Source organism: Nycticebus coucang, chromosome 5 (genome assembly GCF_027406575.1).
Source record: "Nycticebus coucang isolate mNycCou1 chromosome 5, mNycCou1.pri, whole genome shotgun sequence".
Taxonomy (NCBI): Eukaryota; Metazoa; Chordata; class Mammalia; order Primates; family Lorisidae; genus Nycticebus; species Nycticebus coucang.
This window is the reverse complement of record NC_069784.1, coordinates 119,776,536-119,801,351: the sequence shown is the minus strand read 5'-3', so window position 1 is coordinate 119,801,351 and position 24,816 is coordinate 119,776,536. Positions and strand designations below refer to the sequence as shown.

Genomic DNA, 24,816 nt, shown 5'->3' with positions numbered 1-24,816 from the left:
TTTTTATTACTGGAAGTTTTTAGGAACATTATGGTCTGTCCTAAAAGGCTTAGAGTGAGTAGCTCTTAAGATGGAGTGTGTGCATGTGTGTACACACGAGCAGGTGCAGATGTGTGCCTGTAATACTTGAGGGTTAGCTGGAGCTGGCTAGTGCTGGCTTGAAAGAGCAACTCTTCCCAACTCTCTAAGTCGGTATTTAATGACTTCAAGTTGGGAGATTGAGGTCTGCAGATGCTACAATTTCAGTTTCTGCCATTCCCCACTCTCCCCTGAGCTAGCTCTTAAACATTTACTAGTATACATGGGAGTATGCCAGAATTACCCTGGAAAGCTTTTGGCAAAATATAAGCACTAAGTACCTTTCAGCTCCTCAACTAGTTTATCAGAATTTGCAGGCTAGGGAAGAGGGTGGGCATCTTGAAAAAAACCCCCACTTCCCCAAGGCAAAGGAACAGATTCAAAATTTAATTAACACGATATTATGTTGAATATGTTGTTCAAGAAAAACTGAAAAAATGGTCTTAAGTACATCCCAAACAGAAACAATTTTTTCCTGTGTTTTGTAGTGTACATACCTTTCCAACATGTCTCTCGTTTCATTGAGGAGTTTAATAGTGATAATATCTCGAGGAGAAAGCCCACAGGCCTGTAAAATTAAAATGCCATACTTCAGAGTTTCAAATATTAGCATGGGGTCATGCTGAAACTAATCACATACATAAATTCAAGAGTTCAGGAAATATAAAAATCTATGTTCTATCAAGAAGCAAAAAATGTTAAACCTGGCTCAGCCCTGTAGCACAGCAGTTAACGGCGCCAGCCACATACCCCAAGGCTGGCAGGTTCAAACCCTGCCCGGGCCTGCTAAACAACAATGACAACTGCAATAGAAAAATAGCCGGTGTTGTGGTGAGTTCCTGTAGCCCCAGCTACGAGAGAGGCTGAGGCAAGAGAATTGCTTAAGACCAAGAGTTGGAAGTTGCTGTGAGCTGTGACGCCATGACACTTTATGGAGGGCGGTATAGTGACACTCTGCCTCAAAAAAAAAAAATTAAACTTAAGAAAACTTGTAAAGGTTTATGTGCACAAGTAAATATTAATAGTTTTAAAAACATGAGTCAAAGTAAAATTACACTATTTAAGCTTTTTGTTTATCTGTCCTTCTTGGATAGATTTCTAGTAAAGATACACAAAGAAAAAATAGGCTTTTTCCTTCCCCCCACCATTTTCTGGTTTACTCACAAATACAGGGTGTCTCTCAGTACCCAAAGGCTCATCTTCAGGGTATTTAGGGGAGGGGGAAGCCTATAGGCAATACAGAAAATATAACATCCTATTGTAATAGGGCCTCCATGCTGAGATATGCATGGGGACCTTTCTGTTCTAAGCTTTCTCCAGTTGATAAGTGAAAGTTATTCTTCTCCAACTGCAAAGAATGAGTAAAATCCACTACATTAATAAAAAAATATTAATTTATAAATAAGCTATTGGTGTGGATGTGGAGAAAAGGGAACACTTCTAAACTGATGGTGTAAATGCAAACTAATACGTTCCGTTTGGAAAGATGTTTGGAGAACACTTAGAGATCTAAAAAGAGACCTGCTATTCGATCCTACAATTCCTCTACTAGGTATATATCCAGAAGATCAAAAATCACATTATAACAAAGATATTTGTTGCTAAGTCATGGAAGAAGCCCAAGTGCCTGTCGACCCCCGAATGTATTAATAAATTATGATATATGTACACCATGGAATATTATGCAGCCTTAAAGAAAGATGGAAACTTTACCTCTTTCATGTTTACATGGATGGAGCTGGAACATATTCATCTTAGCAAAGTATCTCAAGAATGGAAGAAAAAGTATCCAATGTACTCATCTCTACTATGAAACTAATTTATATAATAGCTATATATAGCTTTCATATAAAAGCTATAACCCAATTATAACCTAAGAATATGGGGAAAGGGGAAAGGGAGGGGAGGGGAGGAGGGAGACTGGGTGGAGGGAGGATAATTGGTGGGACCACACCTACGGTGCATCTTACAAGGGTACATGTGAAACTTACTAAATGTAGAATATAAATGTCTTAACACAATAACAGAAAATGCCAGGAAGGCTATGTTAACCAGTTTGATGAAAATATTTCAAATTGTATATAAAATCAGTGTATGGTACCCCATGATTGCATTAATGTACACAGCTAAGATTTAATTAAAAAAAATAAAATAAAATGAGAGGACAGCAATAGGAGTCCATCAATCTCAGCCAAGTATGTTGCTCTCTCCGCTATTCTCCCCACCACTGTAAGAACAGAAATAAGCACTGTGCATTCAAGGAGTGTGTTGTATAAAGGCAACTTTAAAGTGTAAGTTGTTTCACATGAAAAACTGAGAAAAATGAGAACAATGAAACCTAAATGTTGTACCCGCATATTAATTTAAATAAAGTTAAAAAAAACTTTATTTAAATTAAATAAAAAATGAGCTGTATAATCTGTAACCTTTGATAGTTATATAACAACTTACATAACAACTGCTCAGGACACACCAATGTGTAGCAACTGTAGTTGATAACTGTTGATTAGGTCTTGTTTCTCAACTGGATGATTACAAATTCCTTCATTCCATTTTTATATTGCTATCATTAATCTATTTTTTTTTTTTTTTGTAGAGACAGAGTCTCACTTTATCGCCCTCGGTAGAGTGCTGTGGCGTTTCAGCTCACAGCAACCTCCAACTCCACGGCTTAGGCGATTCTCTTGCCTCAGCCTCTCGAGTAGCTGGGACTATAGTCTGACTGCTCATTAATCTATTTTAAAAAGCAAATGTGATCTTCCTATTAGCCTGGTTAAAATCTACCTTTCTTTGTCTACAAATTAAAGTTCAGACTCCTATACATGGCACAGAAAGCTCTTTACAATCTAGCCCTGACCTTCAGCTCTTTGTTCTTCTACTTGACCTAATATAAAACATGCTCTAGCCACATTAATTGAATTTGTCTTCTGAGTTCCCCAAGTATAATGAACATGTCTTACACATTTCATATACACAGCATACACCATAGTATCCACTTTCACAAAACTGATAATAAAAACGTGCTGAATATCTAAAATTATAAGAGTTAGCACCCACACTTCCATAAGAAAGCTATAACCTACTACAGCCCAAGATGAAGAGGAAAGAGGAGGGGGAGGGGAAGAGGGAGGGTGGGTGGAGGGAGGGTAATTGGTGGGACCACACCTATGGTGCATTTTACAAGGATACATGTTAAATCTACTAAGTGTAGACTATAAATGTCTTAACACAATAACTAAGACAATGCAGTGAAGGCTATGTTAACCAGTTTGATGAAAGTATTTCAAATTGTATATAAAACCAGCACATATCCCATAATTGCATTAATGTACACAGCTATGATTTAATACAAAATAAAATAAAATTATAGGAGTTTCTAAGTAGAAATTGGCCATATGTACAGTTTTTTTTTAAGTTAATAAGGTTTTATTTAAATTATCATATACATCTTTTAGTCACTTAACTTTCAAAAGACCCAGAAATCAAAATTTCAAAGGAGAGCAAAATGTTTTATAAAAACATAGAATAATAGCTTTTATAGATGGTTATGAACTAAGTACCTGAACTGCTAATGGCGTTTCTTCATCTGGCATCATATAATGGCATAATAAAGATTTGGATCCATCTTTATTAACCCAAGAAGATGATTTATGCTCCTCAACGAGATTTCTGATTTCTTTTAGTTTTTCTTCCAAGTCCAAAAGGGACAAAGAATGTTTAAGAGAAACACTAGAAACAGAGAAAAGAGATTCAGGATAAACTGGACCCATACAACACACCCTACACACTTTCCTTGTTTCATCTTGTCCGACCCGAAACTGATGGCTGGCCTAAAATAGATTAAGAAATCAGCCACTGGCTAAGGGCCATTATTACACGGCCAAGAAAAATCTTTCTGTAGATTTCACAAGAAAATTCCTACTGTAATCACAGATATTACTAGTGTAAGTGGGAGGAAAAAGCCTCAGAGGCATATTTTAAAGTAGGTGTTTTATCTCATGGCCCATATATTTCTGATTTGTTTAGAAATCCGTCAATAAACAACAGACTATTAAAACTTACCCCTCAGTATTAAAAGGTTGATACTGATGAAAAAAATAAGATTCTATTATGCAATACTCTAGAAAGGTATCTGGTTAGATTACAAAGAGTTCAGAAACTGCTATTTGTGAAGTCAGTAGCTTTCTAGAATAATTCTAATTTTTCATTTATGCATCAGAATCAGGAAGGCAGCAAAGTCAAACAAAAAACATCTTACCTCCCTAAAATCTTCTGCACTGATTGTTTAATGACAGTAATCAATTCCGTCAGGCCTGTTAAAGAAAAAATAAATTTGAAAGCTTTGTTCACTTCTTAACTTTCTCAATAACACAAATAAAAGAATTAAAATTAGTATACAGGTCACAAATAAAAGTCTTACCATCTCCAAGGAGGTGCTGAATACTTGATAAATACTGCTGTTGGACATCTGGGGGAGCAAGAATTGTCTGCGCAAAACAGAAATAAGGTTAAATAATCCACGTGTTGAGTTAGTAAACAAGTAATGCTCTCAGTATAACCTGAACTGAAATTTTTAGGATCTGAAATAAAAGGAAAAATTGTATTTCTTAACATATCAAAAAATGTAGTTTCAAGGTGGAGATGGAGGGTCACAGTGTGTGATAACATCTTTTGGGGGCAGGACACAATTATAAAAGGGACTTTACCTAACAAATGCAATCAATGTAACCTGAATTGAATTGCAATGAATCCCCAACAATAAATAAAATAAAATAAAATAACATAAAAGGAAAATAAAAAAATGTAGTTTCAAAATACAAAAAGTAATTATATTACTAAAAGTTCACAATGATGTAAAAAATAAAGATATTTAGCTCACAGAAATCATTATCAGGATAAATAATAATCTCTGAACCTCTTGAACAAAAGGACAGTCTTGAAGTCTCTTGAACTTACAGTGCCATTTTTGCCAACTGCTGCATTATCCAGGTAAATATATCCACCAATTATGTTTAACTGGACTCGCAAAAGAACCACCAGCATACAAGTACTGTACACTGCCACGATACTTCTTGTGAAACCTTCATAAAGGGAAAAAACACCATTTGCTACTGTTATTAAAACACCCCAAGTATAAAATCATTAACCATACCTATGGGTATTTTTTCATAAGATGAATTTCAAAACATATTTGTAACTGTTTCAAGTACAAAAACTTATCAATTAAAAATATTTCATAACTAGTCTCTCCTTATACCTTTTAAATGTGAATTAGGAACAATCTGTTAATTGAAACAATAACCAATAAAAATGTATTGGGTGAAAAGAGATATACATTGCTAACTTAGAAAGGAAAGCAAGGAAGGATCAGGAAGTACAAAGAATTACAGCTTCAGAATTATTAGCTGTCAAGGGAGCCAGTTTGAAGTAAGAGGGCTGAGCATGTAACACCTGTAGCTTTCCAGAGTGGTCAAGGAGGATGAGCCTGTGTCAGGACTGAAGACGGAAAGAGAAAGGCAGGAGAAAGCCTGGCACCAGGCCTCACAGGAGCCCAAGACAGTATTTAAAACACAGGAGGAAGTGAAGGTGCTGACTGCTGCTGAGCGGTTTAGGAAAACGTCCAGTGGATTTGGCAAATAGCAATTATTCCTGGTGCTTGAGAGCTATGCCTGGGTGGAGACACCAGAGTGGAAGCCAGGCTGTATTGCATCAAGAGTGAGTAGGAGTGAAGAGGAGAAGCAAAGGAATGTAGAAATCTTTGGTCACAAGGAGTGTGAGAAAAGTGCAGCAGCAGAAAGGAAGTATGGGGTACTAGAGAGGTTTAATTTTTTTTCAAATAAGGTTTAATATCATCCTGTTGACAAGGATTAGTTGAATGGATATGGGAAAACAGAAATAACTGGTAGTATGAAATTCTGAGACATAAGCAGATAGGCCCCAGGACAGCTCTTTGTTTCAAATTTTTATCACTAATATAAGTTTGCATATAATATTAAAGTTAGAGTAAAAACTTACTTTAAAGTACGATAATATTAGAGTACTTGATAAAAGTACTTAATAAAATGTCAGTGCTTAATAAAAGCATATGTAGTAGTCTAGGACAGTTCTACCTATGATCATCATAACAAGAACAATAATGGTGCAACCACTAGCACTAACATTTACTGAGCACTTTCTATGACACTGATATATTTCTTTGTATTATTTTATTTGATTCTAACAAAATTCAATGAGGCAGGTAAAGAAGAGTTGTCCACATGATAGAATACAAAAATTTCCCTTTATAAATACATTAGATCCATAGTTGACCACCTCCCTACACTGACCACCTCCTTAAGTTGACCTAATTTTCACAGACCGGACATGCACCACATGTACAAAACAGTTGACCACTTCCACATGTTGACCAGTTTGTTACAGTCTCTTAGGTGGTCAAGTTATAGAGGTTCTACTGTATTTTAAGAATGTGCTGTTACGTGGGATATGCAGGCTTACTTATTATCTTCAGATCCTCCCATATTTCTAGCTTGTTTGGAGGCCTAAAAAAAAGTCAGAAAATACAAAAATATTAATTGAGGTAATCTAATGGAAAATTCTGAACTTCATACATCCTATTTAATTTTTTTAAATTAAAACCAAAATAGGACAACTGCAGAAAACAAAGCCCACTAAATATAGTATAAAAACAATCATAATCCTAGTAACCAATGATAACAACCACTTTCTCTGGTATATATTCTTCTAGTCATCTCTTCTTCATTACTATGCATTTATTTATTATAAAATCTATAGGAGAGCAGGAGAAATATTAATTTCTTTCCTTAATTTACTGTTTTACAAGTCATCTTTCCAAGGTAAATGAGGTGTTTTTTTATCACTGGTATCATTATGAACACATGAATTTATATACATCGCTCACATGTTTCAAAGAAGCACTACAGTTCTTATTCCAGTGATATTCAAGTTGCCCATCCCTGACCATTGGAAGCTGGTTCCTAAATTATATATTTATAATTTATATCCTGTATTAGCACTTGGTAGCTTTCAACTTTTTGACATGAAAAGTTGTTCTTGGTTCATCTTGTTCAATTCCTGCTTAGACTTGAAATCAATCATTTCTCTAAGACTTTTCAGTAGACTAAGCTAATAAATGTGTATATATTTATGTGTACATTTATTCAACGAGGTAAAAATACATCATAAATTCATACTAATACTTCTAACTGAAAATCAGCCATAGGATTTTTAACTTAATCTCAGTAATCTTTCACCTGTGTTTCTTTTTGTCCACACTAAAAATTAGCGAAACCAACATAATTATTAATTTGGTTCATCTCTCCCTCGGTACACAACAGTCTCAGAATAACAATAGCAATATTAAAAAGAGCTTAAGCTTTTTGTTTGTCCTATTCCATGTGTGGAAACAGCATTTATCCCACTAAGGATACATAGTCAAATTTCTTTTTAAAAGTAATTTGGCATAGTTTCTGTCTTTGTGGTTGTACAACTAACTAAAATCATATTTAAGCTAACCTGATGTATTGGACTATCAACTTTTGGACATTGCTTTCTAAATATATAGTTTTATAGTTATGTAAAATATTTATATGCTATCCAAAGTCAAATTTATACAACATAGTATATTCAGGGATGTCTGTTCTTATCCCTCCTTATTTTCTCCCTTCTTCACAGGTGATTCTTTCTATTTTTTTTTCTTTTTTTTTATTTTTATATACACATGTGTTTATTAGGTTTCCATTTTTTTGCCTTCACAAAATAAAAAAGGCTTAAAATTTAATAACAATAACAATGTTTAACATAAGGACTAGAAATAAAAACCTCATAAAGAACAAATGAACATAAATACATTCAGAAAAGGAATTAGACAATTGCTACATCGAAATATTAAGCAATAATAATAATGCAAAGAAAGTAACATTCACATTGTCAAATAAGAGTATGTCTATTATAGAACGCTTTGACTCTGAGATTCAGTATGGAGTCATTAGTTAACGTCTTTTTTTTTTTAAGTATCAAAAAATAAACTAATATTTATAAATAAAAGTAAAAGATAATTTTGAAAAACAGATCATGCCAAATCTTATAGACAACAGAAAAAGAAGAAATACTTCAAAATCATACTGCTTGATCTGGGTACACCTGATATTAAAATTGGAGAAAATATATTATTATAAAGGGGAAATTACAAACATATATCGCTTATAAATGAGGATGCAATATCCTAAACAACATATTAACAAGTTGAATTAAAAATTAATGTTTAAGTAATGTACTTTGGTCAAAATGAAATCCAATTTATGTGAGAATTCGTCACTATTTTCTTCTCTTTTTTTCTTTTCCTTTCTCTCACCCTTTCCCTCCTTCTGTCTGCTCTCCCCTTCCCCCACGCTACCCACCGTGTCATTAATGGTTGTCATATCAAAATTGAATACATAGGATTCATCCTTCTCTACTCCTGTGATACTTCACTAAGAATAATGTGTTCCACCTCCTTCCAGATTAGTACAAATGCTGCAAAATCTCCATTTTTTTTTTTAATGGCTGAATAACATTCCATGGTATACATATACCACAGCTTACCAATCCATTCCTGGGTTGAAGGACATTTAGGTTGTTTCCACATTTTGGCAATTGTAGATTGAGCTGCGATAAACAGCCTAGTACAAATGTCTTTAGAAGAAAGGGTTTTTTTCCTTCTGGATAGATGCCCAGTAATAGGCTTGCAGGATCAAACGAGAGGTCTAGGTTGAGTTCTTTGAGGGTTCTCTGTACTTCCTTCCAAAAAGGTTATATTAGTTTGCAGTCCCATCAGCAGTGTAAAAGTGTTCCTTTCTCTCCACATCCGCACCAGCATCTGCAGTTTTGAGATTTTGTGATACAGGCCATTCTCGCTGGGGTTAGGTGATATCTCATTTCTTTTGTTTTTAGGAGAAAATCTTACTCTGTGGCCCTGAGTAGAGTGCCGTGGCATTGTGATAGCTCATAGCAACCTCAAACTGTTGGGATCAAGCAATCCTTTTGCCTCAGTTTTTCTGGTTAGTAGAGTTGAGGTCTCGCTCTTGCTCAGGCGGTCTCAAACTCTTGAAGTCAAACAATCCACCAGCCTCAGCCTCCCAGAGTGCTAGGATTACAGGTGTCAGCCACCGCACCCAGTGTACTAAGGTGACTATTTAAAAAAATGCTTTAACTTTCTGTTATTTTGCTTTATATAAGTGCATGTATGTGTATGTATTTTCATAACTACTCCTTAGATGAATGGAAGCATACTATATACATTTTTCTTTACCTTTTTAAAAAATACAGAAATATATCTTATGGATATCATTCCACAGTAGTGCAGTGGTCCACCCCTTATCCTCAGGAGATATGTTTCAGGACTTCTAGTGGATGACTGAAACCTCAATAGTACTGAACCCTATACATACATTTTATCCCATACATACTTACCTATGATAAAGTTTAATTTATAAATTAGTCACGGTAAGAAATTAACAACAATAAGTCACAATAAAATAGCACCACTAAAAAAATATGCAAGCACCACCATACAGGAATACCTGAGGCTGGGTAATTTGTAAAGAAAAGAAAGTCTATTTTGGCTCACAGTTCTGTAGGCTGTGCAAGAAATACGTGCTGGCACTTGCCTCTGGTGAGGCCCTCTAGGAGATTTTGTTCATGGCAGAAGATTAAGGGAAAGCAAGGGTGTCACATGGTGACAAGAGGGAGCAGAGAGAGAAGGGAGGTGCCAGGCTCTTAGAGACAATCAGCTCTCTTGTGAACAAATAGAGTGAAGACTCATTCATTACAGTGGCCAGGAGGGATCTGCTCCCAAGATCGTAATACTTCCTTTAGGTTTCACCCCCAATGCTGGGGGTCAGATTTCAATATGCGATTTGGAGGGGAGAGCCTCCAGACTGTATTAGCAATCCTTTTAACTGAGCTGTAGTACACCATCGTGTGGATGTGCTATGTGGATGACCTTTGTGGCTTTTCAAACCACCTATGTGGAAGAACCAGGTTTGTTTTTTTTTTGTTTTTTTGGTCTTTTATGTTTCCAATTTATCACAAAGTGATATTTTGGTTATATATAATAAAAAATAAATTACTAGAAAAATGAAATAAAAAGCACATTTTGTATTTGAAATACAAAATACAAGCCCATATTCTCTATGTTATATTCAGACATAAATTTGCATTTCAGGAAGAAATTGAGTCATGTTGCAATTGTGAGATATCATCTTTCTTTGCCAGTGAGCAGATTCTAGAGCTTCAATCACCCCTTTCCTAGATGGCACAGGTGCAGATGTGTGGAGGAAATACTTCAGGACATTACTGCAACCTTAATCTCCTCTATTGTTCAAGATTCACAGGGGAATGCTACATTTATTTTGAACCAACTACAATTCAAGAGTGAGATATCCAACACAAGTATATCACATCTTCTTTTGATTGCTCCTAAGAAAAATTTCAAAGTACTTTTTATAAAAATTTGAAACGAAACAAGATAAAAAAATAGTGGTTTCAAAAATTTCAATATAGACAGTACTTAGTAGGAGCAATCTGTGGAAAGGCAAATTAGAGTACCTGAATTGAAACTATGTTTGCTCAAACTACATTTTATTTGAGGTGACTTTGGTGGAAGTAGACAGACTTATAGTTACCCAAGACATTTGCCATTATTAGACTTTAAAAGTTAGATTTTAAAATATTGACACTATCTTTTTAAACATTCCAAAACCTATGTAAGATTCTAAATCTATGCAAAAGAACAGGGGAAATGATTTGTCTAATGGAAAAAACTTCGAAGGTAAATACAGGAAGACTCTTTAATGTAACTAAAATATTTGTTTAAGAATTAAACTAATCCTTTCAAAGTGTTCTACCTGTCTTATGAGGAAGGGTGTTTGAGATGTTTTGCCTTTGAAACGTTATTGTCATTATCAGTCATTAATTAGAAAGCCAAGTATTAGAAACAGGGATGGCTGTTTGCTACCATGAAACTGATGAAAGAAGATTATAAAAGCATTTGTTTATTTCTGATCAGTTATTACCATGATTAGTTTAAAGATAAAACTAACTTGCTGAACAGGCTCATATGAGACCAGAGTCTCATATTAAACTAATATAAAAGAAGTCACAGGAGTGGAGGCCTTATGTAATTACACTTTGTAAAGGGCTCAAGCCCTTTTTTATACAACTATTTTTCAAACGGACACTCCCCACCACCAAATTGCAAATGGTAATTTCAAATCAAAAGAAAGCTAGGAAAAAAAAATCAACATTGAGGTATTTAAAGAGGAAACAATGAATAATAACTGTTGTCCATCTTAAATTTTCCAGAATCTAAGAAACTCTCCTCCCTGTGTCCTGAGTAAGAAAAGGGGAATTATTCTTTTTCTTTAAAACTCTCCAAGATCATCCATCAAAATTAATCATATATATTTTTTCTATACTCCTACATTGTCTCCCCAAGTTTCTCTTTTTATTTCTTTTTTTTTTGGCCGGGGCCAGGTTTGAACCCGCCACCTCCGGTATATGGGGCTGGCGCCTTCTCCTTTGAGCCACAGGCATCACCCTCCCCCTTTTTTTTTTTGGAGACAGAGTCTCACTATGTCGCCCTTGGTAGAGTGCCATGGCGTCACAGCTCACAGCAACCTCAAACTCTTGCACTCAAGCGATTCTCTTGCCTCAGCCTCCCAAGTAGCTGGGACTACAGGGGCCGGCCACAGCGTCCAGCTATTTTTTGGTTGCAGTTGTCGTCGTTTGGCAGGCCCAGGCCAGACTCGAACCCGCCAGCTTCTGTGTATGTGGCCAGCGCCCTACTCACTGGGCTACAGAGCCGAGCCCCATGTTTTGCTTTTATTTTTTGGCACAACAATAAACATAGTATGTGTGGAATTATGATAATTTATTCATATATCGTCTCCTTTAGATGACAAAGCCTTAAAAGGAAAGGGACCTTATCTTAATTATCTTGACTCCTCCAAAGCACCTGGAACATTGGGCCTTACAGGAAATAAAGATCCACCAAGAAGGAAGATGCCACCATGGTTAGTATGTTCATTATTATATGATTTTTACAAAAGTGCTACTCACTTATTTGTCTTACCTTCTCATTAGATTAAAACTTATAGCAATTAAAATCTTTCTGCATACATATATAGCTGATTATTAAGTATTTACTTGACTAAAAGCAATCTGCTTCTGTTTATAATTATGTGAACTAATTTTTTGCAATTATATGAGCTAATTTTTAAGGTAAGACATATCTGTAAGAAGAAAGGAAAAGTCTGTCTATCTCTAAGAATGATGCTGTGTAAAGGAGAAAAACGCTTATCACTTGCATTACACTTTAATCAGATAAAAAAAAAATCCCAAGTACACAAATTCATTGTTACTTTGGGAAGTATTTTCTGAATATAGAAAACATTTTCAAAGAAATTTTCCAGCTTGCTATTTAAAGTGTCTGAGCATTAAATTCCTATTGCAAAACAGAGAGAATATCTGCTTCCCAGGAATACTATTTAAATTAAATGGCTGCAAATATGGACGGTACCAAGCACCAGACCTGGCACAGTGAGATATTCAAGAAAGGACCACTGGGGTGGCGCCTGTAGCTCAAAGGAGTAGGGCACTGGCCCCATGTGCCGGAGGTGGTGGGTTCAAACCCAGCCCCAGCCAAAAACTGCAAAAAAAAAAAAAGAAAAGAAAAGAAAAGACCACTGACGACTGCAGATTTTTCAGTTGAAACTTTTCAAGCCAGAAGAGGATGGTCATCAAACTTAAACTTTCTTAAACAATTTTCAGCACAGGACCCTGTATCCTGCTAAACTGAGTTTCATTTGTGACGGAGAAATCAAATATTTTACTGCCATCCAAATGTTGAGGAAATCTGCCATAGTTAGACAAGCTCTACAGGAAGTACTCAGATCCATTTTTCGTAATGAATAGCACGATGGTCCACCACCAAAGTAAATACACCCAGAAATTAAGGAACAAAGCCTAGCTTCCACAGTGGTGAAAGGGATAAAAAAAAAAAAAAAGCTCTAGACCTCTGAAAAACAAGGTGACCAAATTCTACCATATCTATCAATTTTCTCAAAAAATATGAATGGCTTGAATTCTCCTCTAATGAGGCAGAGGCTGGCTGGCTAGATACAAAAGCTCAGTCTTAATATGTATTATCTCCAAGAAACACACATAATAACATCAGTGGATAAAACAAGACTCAGGAGGAAGGGAAGGAAAACAATAATCCAGGCACATGGAAATCAGAAAAACGCAGGGGTTGCAATCTTATTTGCAAAAACAATCTTCAAGATTCCACATATAAGTGAGATCATGCAGTAACAATAAAAAAAAAGGGAGAAGGAAGAACACCTCATTCTACCCGGCTATTGAACAGGTGATTACAAGGCAATTGTTTATTTTAGTAAGAGGACAACAATTAAAATTTATTTATTGAAATCACTGCCTCCATGTTTTTCATAAAAAAGCCATTTCCTTGGGGAAGTCTTCTCTAACATAGCATCATACCAAATTACCACATCCAACTGCATTTCACAGACAGGGTCAAATATGTCAAAGTGCTTTGGAAACGGTAAACCATCACAGTAATGTAAATTACTAGTATGGTATTGTATGCCTATGTTAATTTTGTTCTTGATTTTATTAACTTAAAATATAAGTTTTATATACTTTATTTATTTAAAAAAATACATTCACATGCTTTACACTATAAACTCTTCAAGAAGCACAAAATTTAATATAACTTTGTTAGCGTCACAGTATCTGGTTCAGGAACACATTTAATAAGCAGTGAATCATTAAATTTTTTAATAATTTCAAAGTGATATAAGATCTACATTCTATATATTGTTAAGTGTGGTACCTAAACGAAAAATGCTAAAACTTGCATTTACCTGTTTTTTAGCAGAGCTGTGAGGCTCTCAGAATTAAGTTGCTGCATTAAGGCCTCCCTTAATGTTGGAAGCATGGATAGCACTGTAGTAAAACAGAAAATAAAAGGTCACTGCCCTCACTAAGAAATGCACATTGTTTTAGTCTATTTGACAGAGCTAGCAACTAGCAGGAGTTGGTCAGAGTTAGAGAATTCAAATTATTATTATTAATAGTAATAATATAAACCTATTATATACAAATAAATAGAAAATTATTCCCAGATATTAACAGTGGTCATCTTTCGATTATAAATAATTCTGTTTTCTTCTTCCTTTCTGTATTCTCCAATTTTTTTTTACAAGAAATGTTTGCTTCTCATACAATGAAAATAAACAAAAATATTATCTTCACTATACTTTTTGCTTCATATTTTATTTCTAATTTTAGAAAAACTTATTTATTAAACACTAAAAAGCCATAAGCACTTATTATAACCTATACAAAAATGCACTGGGCTAGGCATTAAGAACTCCTGAATTTTAGTGTTAGTTTTGTCAACGGGAACTGTTTGTTAATCCTAAGACTTACGTAAAGATGAAATGAGCCATAGTAGTCTATAGAAACAAAAATTGCATGTAATTTTTAGGAGTTCATGAATTGCTCTATACATGAAATAAGAAATGTTGGAGAAATGTACAAATATAAATTTCAGATGAATTTCAATAATAACACTAATAAAATGATAATGATAATAAAATGAAAAAGTGTTGAGTGATTACAAACACTACATTCTAAAAGGGAAAACTTCTGGGGCAAGAAAACTAGTTATATTTACTCCAATATACTAATTTTTCCTAGTATATCCATTACATCTTATCCAAAAGGATAGAAATTTAACCATATTATTTGTAACTCCATTTTCAATACATACCAGAAAGCTAATTTGTAAAGTTTTTCAGTGATTTTGGCTCTTAGTGATCTCCATATTTTATTTTCAGTAGCACATACTTAGCTCACTGTTCATCTGAGAGTTGTAATTATCATAGTAATGCACGACCAAACCAAACCAAATAAAAAACAAAAAACAAAGGAAATGCGCAACCCGCATCATCTGCTGGGAGGAGCAGTGTTAACTGACAGCCCCAGCTGCCATGCTTCTGGATCCATTACCATGTTTGCACTGTTCCCAGTTAAGGATAGTGCTCAGGTGGATGCAGACCCATTCGTCTATTCTCCTCTACCAGAAACTTTCGCTTGCAGACTCCTCATTGGCCTGCCCCAACTTTCTTAGAATGTTCTGTCGTCTTAGACTCTTCTTAACTAATCTTCCTTCCTCCTCCCTTTCTGTTCACAAGCATTCGAACTGCACTGTGGTAGAAAGGCCTCCCCTAATAGGTCTCTTGCACATCTAAGCCAATCTCAGCATCTGCTTCCTGGGGGACCCAAACTGACCCATGCCAAACTGAGATATATTTTGGGACCCCAGCAGCTACCTTTTACTATTTTCTGAAAAACTTAAATAAACTGTTTTCTAAAAACTCATTAAAATGTCCTGGGCAGCACCACTAGATTGAATGCTGAATGTCAATTTACAGAATTATGTGATCTTCAAAAAGTTACCATTTACTGAGTATTTACTATGTTCCAAGTACTGCATATATTAACTCATTACAGCCTTACAAAACATTTATGAAGTGGGTTTTAAGATGTCCACTTTATAGAGGAGAGAACTTAGGTTTAGACTGGTCCAAAGACACACAGATAATACAAGACAAACTGGGAAATGTACCGGATTGGCCTCATCTGAGAGTTTGAGTTCTTATTCTCTGTGCCTTAACACAGCTGTCATGATATGCAGTACTTAGGTTTAGTATTTGCTTTAAAGAATGGAGGTATTTTTCTGAGCATTATTATCTCAAATATTAAAAATCATACTCCGACTGTAACTTTAGTCATGTCACTTAATCTTTTTGATCTGAGCCTTAAAATGAGGGAGATAGAGTCTGGCATGGTGGCTCACGCCTATAATCCTAGCACTTTGGGAGGCTGAGGAAAGTGGATAGCCTGAGCTCAGGAGTTTGAGACCAGCCTGAGCAAAAGTGAGACCCACCTCTACTAAAAATAGGAAAACTAGCTGGGCTTTGTGGCCAGCATCTTTAGTCCCAGCTACTAGGGAGGCTGAAGCAAGGGGATTGCTTGAATGCAAGAGTTTGAGATTGCTGTGATCTCTGATGCCACAGCACTCTACCCAGGGAACAGAGTGAGACTCTGTCTCAAAACATAAATCAATAAATCAATCAATAAATAAAGTTAGTGAACTAATAATTAAGTCCTTTCACACTCTAAAAAAGTTCTACTTTTAGAATTGAACAACCTGCCTTTAAAAATTCTTTCTAAACTAATTGTGCTTGCTAAAAATGTTAGAAAAAAGATTAAGCTTTTAACAGTAAAAAAGAAAAACAGGTTGATGTGGATTTGACAACTAATTCTTCAAGGAATTATGCCAGTTAAAACATAACACCTGTTCCCTTCAAATACGGGCTGGTGGATTTTGTTATGGCATTCTCCTAATACTGTATTTCTAGGGCTGGAGGTTAAATTATTAATGTTAATTAACACTGACTCAGTGTATAGTATTGAGATAGACTTATGCGTCTGCAGTTGCCTACTGCAAATTAAACAAAATTATAACTCTTTACTCTGACCTATAAGCCCAGTGGGATCAGGCCCACTTTTGTAGCCTTGCTTCTAATCACTTCACCATTGCTCTTTACACTCTAGATACATGGAGTTTTTGCTGTTTATTGAATGCCCCAAGCTTGTCCAAATGTCTGGCATTTTGCATGGTTCCCTACACTGTGTCACTTGGTTTCTCCTCTTTCATATCAAAGAAACATGACTCTCCTAATTGCTCTGTTTTAAAAAGCATCCCCATTCCACACATGGCTTTATTCTCGTAAGGCAGTCATCACTGCCTAAAATTAACTATTTGTTGTTTATCATCTTTTCTGCTTACTAGAACATAAAATTCAAAGGTCAGGGATTTTTTTTTTTTTTTGTTCACCTCCTATTTCCCCAGTGCTGAGCACCACTAGCATTTGCTGAATGAATAAATAAAATGAATAAACGAACTAATATTGCTTTATAAAGACTTTTAAAATGCACATTAAAATGATGTATTTTAGGGCAGTGCCTGTGGCTCGGTGAGTAGGGCACTGGCCCAATATACTGAGGGTGGTGGGTTTGAACCTTGCCCCAACCAAACTGCAACAAAAAATAGCCAGGCATTGTGGCAGGCACCTGCGGTCCCAGCTACTCAGGAGGCTGAGACAAGAGAATCGCCTAAGCCCAGGGGTTGGAAGTTGCTGTGAGCTGTGATGCCACAGGACTCTACTGAGGGCAACAAAGTGAGACTCTGTCTCAAAAAAAAGATGTCCTTCAGTTAAACGAAGCAAATACTTGCTAGATTTATCATTCTTCTTTTGTCTTTTCCTCCAATTTGATCCTGGGGGTATACAAATTAATAAAAGTCATCAAAAAATTTTATATAAATATAAATATTTCTTTTTTCTTACCTGTCATATTGCAAGTCCTTTGGTTACTTTCAAAATGATATTGTCTTCGAGCTTGAGCAATGTATTCTGCAGCCTCCCTTTCTTGTATTTCTCTGATTTTCTTCTGTCCATATTTCCCCAGGATATATACTCCTAAAACCATTTTTAAAAATAAGCTACAATATTAGAGTACTAAAAATTTCAAACAGTATTTTTAGCCTGCTTTATTTAATTATAAGTTTATTTTAGTGAAAAGCTAAAAATTATAACTTTTGAAAACCTAAATTAAAGAATTGTATAACACTAACTTAAAAAGAGGATCAGATTAACAGCAAGTGACAGAGGAAATGATGGGTACACAAGTACTAAGTCTGAAGAAGCAGAAAGGAGTTAAGTCTAAAAAGTCTGACAGTGCCTTTAATAGTGAACTTGAGAAATTATAAATGTTCAATAATAGAGAATGGTTTAAATAATTTATGGTATACACATACAATGGAATCTCATGCAACTATTAAAAACTACATTGCTGGCCAGGTGTGGTGGTTCATGACCTATAATTCCAGCACTCTGGGAAGCTGAGGTGGGGGACTGCTTGAGGCCAGGAGTTAGAGACCAATCCGAGCAAGAGCAAGACCTCATCTTTACAAAAAAATAGAAAAATTAGCCAAAGGCAGTGGCACATGACTGTAATCTTGGCAGCTAAGGAGGCTGAGGCAAGAAGATAATTTTTGAGGTTGCAGTGAACTACGATGATGCCACTGCACTCTAGCCTGGACAACAGAGTGAGACCCTGTCTCCAAATCCCCCCAACTCTCCTCATGCTCAAAAAACCCACTTATATTGTTAAATAGATACTGAGTCAAGAAAATATCCTAGTGCCAGGCTAGAGTGCAGTGGTGTGAGAGGGACTGTTTTTTTAATAGAAACAGATACAGAAAAATAGATAGGTTTTAATGATGATTTCTGAATGGTGGGATAACAGGTGACTTTTTTGTTCTGTTTGCTTGTCTATATTTTTCATATTTTCTTCAATGAACACAAAATACTTTTTAAAAATACAACAATTTTAAAAGGAAGAATGAAAGAAAGGTAGGTAGGCAGACAGATATCTGTTTATCCATGTGTTAGAAAGATCTTTCTTTCTGAGAAAAGGAGAGAGAAGGAAATTTGTATCATTTAAAACCCAGTTATTTAATTAGAAAAGGAAGAAAGAGGGCACTGCAATTTCTAAATTGTAACAGCACAGTAGAAAAATGTAAATATCACATTGCCTGTAATCTAATCAATACCTGAAGGGCAGTCACTACCACAACTGGGAATGTGAACACTCCAGAGTGGTTAGCTAGCATTTGATCAAAAGCCACATTTCACGGCTTAAGCACTTCAAGTAAGTTTTTCTTTGATCAGCACGAAGTATTTTACTAATTAGAATAATGAATACCAGGAATGGATTTTTCATAAATTATACTAGTGGTTTTCAAGATACCGGACCAGCTAAAACATTTTAGTAATACTCATATGAACTAGAATATATGAATCTCATAAGTTCTTCACCCTTAGGAATGTCTTAAACTGGGATCCCTAGCAGCTGGTTTGGAGGATTCTTAGTCAAATGAGTTAAGCAGTTGGCCAGCTTAATTCTACAGCTAGAATTGTGCTGCATTTGCTTTAGGTAAATCTTTTATGCTTGGTTCTGTAGTAGTGCCAAAAAAGGACAGAATGCAGGGACTTCCATGAGTTTATGGAATAGTGTGTTAGTGTTTCATCTCTGCTTTCTAATAGATGTTATTACATGTGTCATAACCTGGTTTCATTATAACATGGCAGCAACGTTGTAAGGAAGTAATTAATCCTCACCTATCTCCAGTGTCTATGGCCCCACGTATCTACCATAGAGAATCTGAGAATTGTGTATGACCTAAATAATTGGATTTGGTCTGTTTGTCACAAGTGGAAAAGGGGTAGCTCTCTAGGAAGTGCAAAGCAAACACACACCCTGAGTTATTTTCCCTAATACAGGTGTTAGGTGAATTGGTAAGACATTGTTTATATATTCTTAAAAATAATGGTTCAGTAAAAGAGTATGTGCTAAAAATAATTAGACAAAGCATACTTGCTGTTAATATGCTTGCATGGAAATAAACATAACTATGCTTAAAGAACAAATAAAAGTTCATATAAGTGGCTTCATGGCTACTTTTTCTGTGATAGTGCCACAATAGGAGGAGAGGGAAGAAACTCACTTAATACTGCACAAAGCAAACCTTTGACAGGCAATTCTGACATAACAAGTAGATCTAAATAAATTCCTTATATTTCGCACAACAGGTTACTGAAAGTTATGTGTAAAATGATTATTGCATTTCTCAAATTATACTATAAAATAAAACACTGAAATGACTCCCTTCGCATAGCTAAGAATCTTTTTGGAATAACAGTGAACTTATTTGGTATATATGTTTTCCTGAGAAGATGATCCCATTGTTTTCATCAGATTCTCACAAATATGATAAAAAAAAATATTAGGAACTGTTATTTGTTTGATAAGTATATATTCTAACTAAATTAAGAAAGAAAACGACTCGTTATGGGTGGAACTGTATCGTCCCACAATTCACATGTTGAAACTCTAGTCCCTCAGAATGTGACCTTATTTGGAGACAGAATCTTTCTAGAGGTCATCAGTTAAAACGAAGTCATTAGAGTGGGTCCTAACATAGTATGACTGGTATCCTTATAAGAAGAGAAAACTCGGACAAAGATATTGGAAGAGGGAGGAAGATGTGAAAACACGGAGGAGAGGGCCACCTACCAGCCGTGGAGAAAAGCTCGGAGCAAGGCTTTTCTTACATCTCACAGAAAGGAACAAACCCCAGTCTTGGACTTCTAACCTTCAGAACTGTGAGATAATAAATTTCTGTTGGTTAAGCCACCTAGACTGTGTGCTTTCTTACAGTAGCCTTAGCAAACTAATAATACACGGAAGTAAGATAAAATCATACAATCCATTATTTTTCCTGAGGTAGCACTGAAGTAGGTTCCTACGTAAGGTCTCATTCACCCAAGCTCTCATACTCAAAATTCACAAATTCTGTTTTTGTTAGATATGTCTCCCTAGAAAAATAAGGGCAAAGAATTCATTAGCTAAAATATAGATTACAGGACATCTATATATTTGACTGGTAGCCTGAATCCTGGCTTGGAGAAGTCCTCTGTTTGTGTCAAATTTCTTCCATAAATAAAATGCTGAGATTATATAAGCTTTAAAGTTCCTTTTGTAGCTATGACTTTATTTATGAATAATTAAAACATTTACTAAATATCTCAAAAAATAAATGTAAAATGCTTTGAGGTTTCCTTTCATAACATTGTTGGTAAAACAAAATATTTTCTAGTCTTTCAGTAATTCAGTTCTTCTCCTTCTTTATTTCCATTTCCACACTATGAGTTCTTCAAAGTCAGGAAATGTCTTATCCCTTTTTATATACAGAGTCCAGTACAATGAGAGTAGGCACTCTCATTTAAACATCTGTTGAATGACAGAATGAACGAATGAATGAAAACGCTAAGAGGCCAGAGATTATAGGATTTAAGATATAAGTTCAAATCATTGTTAGGGCTTTGTTTTAGAAATCAGCAAGTCAATAAATATGAATCTGGATGTTCTCTGTTCTCCAGCAATGTTCTGAAAGTGTGGCCAGAGAACCCCGGAGTGTCTCTGAAATCCTTTCAGGGAATCGGTGAAGTCAAAACATTTTTAATAATACTGAAATGTTACTTGCCTTTTTCATTCTCATTCTCTCATGAATGTACAGTGGCATTCTAGAGGCTACATGACGTGTGGTATCACAACTGACTGAATACAGAAAGAGATGGGGGAATCCAGCTTTCTTCAATTAAGCCGAATATTAGATGTGCAAAATGTAAAATAATACTACTCTTCTAATTTTTTAAAAAAATGTGTATTTATGTTCATATATAAGTTTATTATTGTTATTTTAAGGGTGTAAAAAGGGTGGTGTGCACCTACAGTCCAAGCTACTTGGAGGTTGAAACAAGAGGAACTCTTGAGACAGGAGTTCAAGACCAGTAAGACTCCATCTCAAAAAAATGAATTAATAAATATTTTTAAAAATTTTTGGCTTTAATTTTGAATATTGTAACCATTAATGGATACAAAATTTCAACAGCTCTATAAGGTCCTTAATTTTTCAGAGTATAAAGCAGACTTCGAATCAAAAAGTTTAGGAGCTACTGTCTTTTCACAAACTGGTCTAAAGCAATCACCCATCCAAATAAAGGAAAAAGGTCTGTAACTGAAAGCTTTTTATTTTTTGAGACTGGGGTCTTACTCTGTCACCCTATCCTGGAATATGGTGGTGAGATCATAGTTCGCTGCAGCTTCTAACTCCAGGGCTCAAGTGATCCTCCTGCCTCAGCCTCCTGAGTAGCTAGGGCTAAAAGCACATGCTACCCTGCCAAGGTAATTTTTTAAATGTATTTTGTAGAAAGAGGGCTTGCTACGTTGCTCAGGCTGGCTTGGAACTCTAGGCTTCAAGTAATCCTCCAGCCTCAGCCTCCTAAAATGCTGGGATTATAGGCATGAACCAGCACATCTACTCTCAAAACTTTATTAAGTTTATTCCCCCCACTACTGAATAGTCAAACTTTTTTGAGGATGTGTGTTGATATATTCAGCTGTCAAAGTCTGTCAAAATGTCCCATAAAGTTCTTCCTGATTTTTTTTTTACGAATGCGTATGCTATTAGCCAGCTTGATCTATAGAACATTTGTTCATGGTTTTATATTTTAATTATTCATATACTTTCATAATCAGTTCATGGTTTTGTATTTTAATTATTTGTATACTTGTTTTTCCTTATCAGACCAGAGTCCATGAAAGCATAGTGGCATAATGTAGAAAGAGAATATGCTTTGGGGTCTAACATACGTGAGTTTAAATTCTAGCTTCATGTTACTAAATCTGAGACATCAGAAAAGTTTCTTAAATTCTTAGGGCTCTAGTTGCCTCACATTTTAATAGTGATAACAATAAACGTCCTGTTGTCATCCCCACTAATTAGAAAGAGCTTAGCACAGTACCCAGCATAAAGTAGGCACCTGATAAATAGAGGCTATTACTATTAAAAATCTGTAAATCTTGTGTTTCTAATCATATTACCTTCAGCAATAAAGGTACATGATCAATATCTCTAAAATTAGATTGATTAAAATCTAACATGTTATAGAACTCCTGAAGCAGAAAGAATATAAAGTTCAAACAAATGTCAATGATGGTTATCTTTCTTTTTTATATTGATGGTCTTTTTGATATAAATCACTAGAATTATTTTCTCTTTCTGTTTCCCTGAACCAGTTTTTTTTTTTTTTTGCATTCCATTTCTTGCATGCATTCTAAGCTTTCAATAGATTTTTTAAAACTCCTGGGCATATGTTATCCTCCAGTGTAGCTGGGACTACAGGCACCTGCCACAACACCTGGCAAGCTTTTCTATTTTTAAGTAGAGACGGAGTCTGGCTTTGCTCAGGCTGTTCTGGAACTCCTGAGCTCAGGGGATCCACCCTTCTGGGCCTTCCAGAGTGCTAGGATTATAGACGCGCGCCACCACACCCAGCCCCCTGTGATTATTTTTAATTATTTCCCACAACCCTGAAGGGGGATGCTATTTGAGCTATTATTTCTGAGATTGCTAAAGAGATAATATTCTGTCTTTCAATACCGGCAAAAATAGTTATATTTCTTCCATCATAAATAAAGCTATATTTATTTTTAGCTTTTACAAATAAAATGTACTCTGCAGTCTTAGCATGATTTACATCTACACTGGATACCAGAGGCTGAAGACATCATTAAACAAACTTTATATATATAGGATTTCTCAAAGAAGGTGATCAAAATTGATATATGGTTATTATTGATTTGTGACAGACTAGAGACACGTAGAACACTACCTTTGCCTTATGAACAAAAACTGCTTCAAACTTTCAAGAACCACCATCTGAATTGTTGATGCTAAGGATACTGTTAATTTCAAATTGCTGGGGAGATAACAGAAATAGTAGTTACTACCCATCAAATAGTAAGAGAAAAGCAACCAAATTCTTTGGGAAACTTCCATTCTTGGTTTTAAGTACTTCCATAACCAAAGCATGTCATTAGTGATAAGAGTATTTCTCAAAAATTTAAGTTTTAAAATAATTTCCTCTTAAAGTTCCCAGATTTTCTTCTCATATAACTCACAAGTCTTCCATTCTCTCCTTCAAATCCCTGAATATTATGACATGAGTGTCATATGAGGAAAAAAAGTCTCAATTTTTTTTTATCTGTTTCTAAATCTCCTCTCAGCTAGCGCAACTCAGTTATGTCAGCTAGATCGGCAATGATCCCAATATCGAAAATCCTGAAGATTGCACAATGTACCACAGGCATTTTTCTTACTACACAGTTTGTATTCTGAAAAGGCAGAAATACAGCTGGAATATTGATTTGGTTTTCTTTGTCTAGTTTATATCTTCCAGTCCTTCAGTTCGATTGTGCTGTTTTCAAAAATTCAAACTAACTTTAATACCACCCCAAGGGCAGCCTTTGGGTAACTCTCCTGGAACATCAGGAAACTCCCGCGAAGGGGGAAAGCCAGACAAAGTAACAAGAGTGCCAAATAGAAACGAAGATTGCTACAGGAAAGCAGTAGAAGAGAATTAAGAACATGTCTCTGTAGAAGAATGGTGCCTCGAAACATAAATTTAAATTGTGATGGGTTCTTCCAAGGTCGAAGAAACAGAGTAAGAGCAGTGATAGGGCAAAGGGCATATAGAAATTCGCCAACTGCACAGAGGTTTGCCCCCCTGCCCCCAGCTGAGGGCTGGAGGAATCCCCTCCATCCGGACTAGAATCGTTTGGCCTCTCCCTATTTCAGAAGTAAGTCACCGCTCTCCCACCCCCTTCTCCCAATGCCCCTTTCCAAGCACGCTCTCACCCACCTCCAAGGACTGTGCCCAGGAAGATGCATTTCTTTTTGTGACGTTTCAGAAAATTCCACATAGATCTCAGCATCTTTAGGCCCTGGGGATGTGGTCTGCCTAACGGTGAGGGGCTGGTTCACCAGGAAACCGTTTCTTTATCACCCGGCCCTCACGACCTGGCAGCAGCGCCGTCGTCCCGCTTGGTGCTCTCCAGAAATCACAAACGCGACTTTCCGCAGAGACTGTCACTGGGGCGGGAAAGGGGCGTGGACTACAG

The 24,816-nt window shown here is 35.8% G+C and overlaps 1 protein-coding gene across 2 annotated transcripts in view; it reads right to left on the bottom strand.

Annotated features, from left to right (window-relative positions):
- Positions 1-24,696, bottom strand: part of PEX3 (peroxisomal biogenesis factor 3) — a 37,687-nt gene extending 12,991 nt beyond the window's left edge. For both annotated transcript variants that reach the window (XM_053591693.1, XM_053591694.1), the window contains exons 1-9: positions 24,558-24,696; positions 17,577-17,708; positions 14,022-14,103; positions 6,574-6,617; positions 5,035-5,159; positions 4,499-4,565; positions 4,337-4,391; positions 3,639-3,807; positions 576-646 (exon numbers count right to left, since the gene is read on the bottom strand). In XM_053591693.1, the coding sequence (XP_053447668.1) occupies positions 576-646; positions 3,639-3,807; positions 4,337-4,391; positions 4,499-4,565; positions 5,035-5,159; positions 6,574-6,617; positions 14,022-14,103; positions 17,577-17,708; positions 24,558-24,630 (818 nt within the window). In that variant the 5' untranslated portion in view covers positions 24,631-24,696. The remainder of the gene's footprint in view (positions 1-575; positions 647-3,638; positions 3,808-4,336; positions 4,392-4,498; positions 4,566-5,034; positions 5,160-6,573; positions 6,618-14,021; positions 14,104-17,576; positions 17,709-24,557) is intronic.
- Between the last annotated feature and the right edge of the window lie 120 nt (positions 24,697-24,816).